The sequence below is a fragment of the Indicator indicator genome, unplaced genomic scaffold (assembly GCF_027791375.1).
Source record: "Indicator indicator isolate 239-I01 unplaced genomic scaffold, UM_Iind_1.1 iindUn_scaffold_187, whole genome shotgun sequence".
NCBI lineage: Eukaryota > Metazoa > Chordata > Aves > Piciformes > Indicatoridae > Indicator > Indicator indicator.
In genome coordinates this window covers 31,522-35,085 of record NW_026539269.1, presented here as the reverse complement: position 1 = coordinate 35,085, position 3,564 = coordinate 31,522, and the positions used below count along the sequence as shown (strand labels likewise).

Genomic DNA, 3,564 nt, shown 5'->3' with positions numbered 1-3,564 from the left:
TGGGTGACAAAGCCACCCCACGCTGTGGCACCGGGTGACAAAGCCACCCTGTATGGTGACACCAGGGCATGCCGTGACACCAAGGGACATTAGCGACCTTTGCGTGGTGACTCTGGGTGACCAAATCTGCTCTATGTCATGGCACCAGGCAAGCAGCTAGCCTGGCACACTGGGTGACCAAAGCCACCCTATAGCCTGTGCTGTGACGCTGGGTGACCAAAGCCACCCCACTCTGCCCCACCAGGTGACCAAGCCACCCTGCACAGTGACACCAGGGGAGCAGCTAGCTGAGTGTGTGCTGTGACATTGGGTGGCCCAAAGCCACCTCGTAGGACATGATGTGAGTGGGTGACAAAGCCACCCCACTGCCCTGCCAGGTGACAAAGCCACCCCACTGCCCCACTGGGTGACCAAAGCCACCCCATAGCCCATGCTGTGACACTGGGGGACAAAGCCACCTCACTCTGCCCCACTGAGTGACCAAAGGCACCCCATATGCCATGCTGTGACACTTAAGTGACAAAGCCACTCCACTCCCCCACCGGGTGAGCAGGGGCACAGCCAGCCTGGTACATGCTGTGACACCAGGTGACCAACGCCACCCTGTGCCCCCCACACCGGAGGATCACAGCCATGCCGTTGCCCGGTGCCCAACACCCTCTTGAGGCCATGGGGCAGCGCACGGCCATGGGGGGTGGGGGGGTGCCGCTGCTGCCCCTGCTGCTGCCCCTGCTGCTGCTGCTGTCCCCAGGGGGGTCAGCGGGTGGCAGCTGCCCTCCGCGCTGCGTCTGCGCCTCCAACATCCTGAGCTGCTCGCAGGCGGCGCTGAGCGCGGTGCCCACCCCCCTGCCGCGCTTCGCCGCCGTCCTCGACCTCAGCCACAACAACGTCAGCCGGCTGCGGGCGGACTGGGCACCGGGCCGGCTGGCACACCTGCACGCCCTGCTGCTCAGCCACAACGGCCTCTCCTTCGTCTCCACCGAGGCTTTCACCCACGTCCCTCACCTCCGCCACCTGGACCTCTCCTCCAACCGCCTGCGGGCGCTGGAGGAGAACCTCTTCAGCGACCTGGCGGAGCTGGAGGTGCTGCTGCTCTACAACAACGAGATCTCCTCGGTGGACCGCACGGCTTTCGAGAACCTGGGCCGGCTCCGCAAGCTCTACCTGGGGCAGAACCGCATCGCCCGCTTCCCGCTGGAGCTGCTGCGCGACGGCAGCCGCCTGCCCCAGCTCGCCCTCCTCGACCTCTCCGCCAACCGCCTCCACTCCGTGCCCGTGGGCGAGCTGCAGGCGCTGCCCGCCTGGCTCCGGGACCGCCTCTACCTGCACGCCAACCCCCTGGTTTGCTCCTGCCCTCTTTTCCAGCTGGTGGACCGCGGCCACCGCCGCCGGCTGAGCGCCGTGGTGGATTTCCAGGAGGAGCTGCGGTGCTTGCCCCCCGCCGCCACGGTACCCGTCGGCATCCTCAGCCTGGCGGGTCAGCAGCCCCTCAACTGCAGCGAGGCGAGGGAAGCGGTGCTGGAAGCCCACCTCGGGGACACGGTGACCCTGGGCTGCGACACTCGCTTGCGGGGGGTGCGGCAGCGGCACTGGGTGACGCCGGGCGGCGAGAGGGTGCTGGAGGAAGGGGGCAACGGCAGCGCCGCGCTCCTGGCCAACGGCAGCCTGCAGCTGCGGGCGCTGCGCCCCGAGGACGCTGGCACCTACGCCTGCTGGGTGGCAGGGCCCCTCCTCAACGAGACCCTCTACGTGGAGCTGCTGGTGCACAACTTCACCCTCCACGGCCCCCACGACACCCTCAACACGGCCTACACCACGCTGGTGGGCTGCATCCTGAGCGTGGTGCTGGTGCTCATCTACCTGTACCTCACTCCTTGCCGCTGCTGCTGCTGCCGCGGCGCTGAGAAACCCCCGGCCCCCCGGGACGACAGCATCAACTCCTCGGTGCTCAGCACCACCCCCAACCACGCCGCCGGGGTCCCCGGGGAGCCGTGTCGGTCCCACTCGGCTTCCGCCACCGGCCCGGGGCAGAACGGGAGGTTCAAGGCGGGGGGCACCCCGCAGCCACTCGCCAGGCATGGCCTCAAGGCACAGAGGAAGGTGTCGGACCCGGACTCGGTCAGCTCTGTCTTCTCCGACACCCCCATCGTGGTGTAGAGGTGGGGGGCACGCCGTGGGGACAGTCCCAGGGACGTTCCTTGTCCCCTTTGCTGCTGAGACTTGGCCCCGAGGGCTGTGTGCAGGTGGCGGGGGGTAGGCTGGACCTCAGGACACTGTCCCCAGCTTTGGGGACACACAGACACGAATGGCATCGCCCCCTGACACTCCTCCCCCCCCGCCTCCCCGGACTGAGCGTCGCTGCTGTGCACCCACACCAAGGTCACCACCAAGGTCACCTCCAGCGTGGGACCCTGAGGGACAAGGAGGGGCTCCCGTGGGGGCAGCACTGCTGCAGAGCCGGAGGGGCACCAGCTCCACTGCCCACTGGACATCGCAGGACGGCAGCTGACAGTGCCCAGACTGAGTGCCCCCCAAGGATGGCAGCACCAGGAGCACCCCCAGGCTGTGACGTTGCTGGGGGGGGGGGGGGGGGGGGGGGGGGGGAGGTCCCATTTTGGCAGGGCATTGCCCCCTCCCTGCCAGCCCCCCCCATGCCGTGCATGTGTATCGCCAAGCATGAGCCCACCGAGGAGCATGTGCCACCCCCAGCAGGGGGCACACGAGGGGCAGGTCACCCCTGGGGACTCACGGGGTGTAGCAGCCCCCCCCTGCCCCCCGTCCCCCTCCACCCAGCACCCTCCTGGCCTCCCCTTGTGCAACTCACAGCCACGAGCAGAGGCTCCCTCACCCTGCAGGGAGTGAGACCCTGGGGGAATTCAGCACCCCCCTGGCCCTGTGCCCTTGCAGCCCAGCCTGTGTCCCTCCATGTAACCCCCCTCAAGCCCTGGTCGCGTCGCCCCTCCCCCCTCCCCCCCCCCCCACGCTGGCAGCTGCTCGCCGATGCCTTGGCCCAAATAAAGTTGTTACCCCTGGTGCCTCTGCAGCCCTCGCCCGGTTTTGGGGTGGGGAGGGGGCTTGAAGGGTCGTCCCCAAGGTGGGGGCCCCTCGCTGGATGTGGGGTGGTTGTGGACAGGGACAGGACTCCCGCTGTGGATTGGGGCAGGGGTCAGGCAGGTGGCAGTGGGGTCCGGTTGAGCCTCAGCCCCTCCTGACACCCCCGGCCCCCATCGGGGGATGGGGAGAGGAGATGGATGCACGAAGGGGCTGGGGGAGCAGAGGGGTCACATCCTGTTCTCTCTGCTCCCAGCCGACCCTGGGTCCCTCGGGCTGTGCTGGGAGCGCACCCCCCCCCCCGACACCCCCACAGCACCCCAGTCCTTTACCCCTATCCAATCCCACAGACCCCCCTTCCCGCAAGACCCCCACACCCCCCTGTACCCCAAAGTTCCTTTATGGTCCCCATCTCCCCAATGACTCTATTGACCCTCCAGCATCTTGTTTCCCCACTCTGGTCCCCAGCACCTCACTGACCACCCCCCCCAGCACCCCAAAACCACCACTCTG

General features: G+C 68.0%; 1 protein-coding gene across 1 annotated transcript; it reads left to right on the top strand.

Annotated features, from left to right (window-relative positions):
- Positions 1–669: 669 nt before the first annotated feature.
- AMIGO1 (adhesion molecule with Ig like domain 1) lies at positions 670–2,157 on the top strand. The gene has a single exon (XM_054398916.1). The coding sequence runs from the start codon at positions 670–672 to the stop codon at positions 2,155–2,157; it is 1,488 nt and encodes a 495-aa protein (XP_054254891.1).
- The last annotated feature ends 1,407 nt before the right edge of the window (positions 2,158–3,564 follow it).

Bases quoted from the DNA above. Each gene is read 5' to 3' on its own strand.
- AMIGO1 (XM_054398916.1), top strand. From the start codon at position 670: ATGGGGCAGCGCACGGCCATGGGGGGTGGGGGGGTGCCGCTGCTGCCC.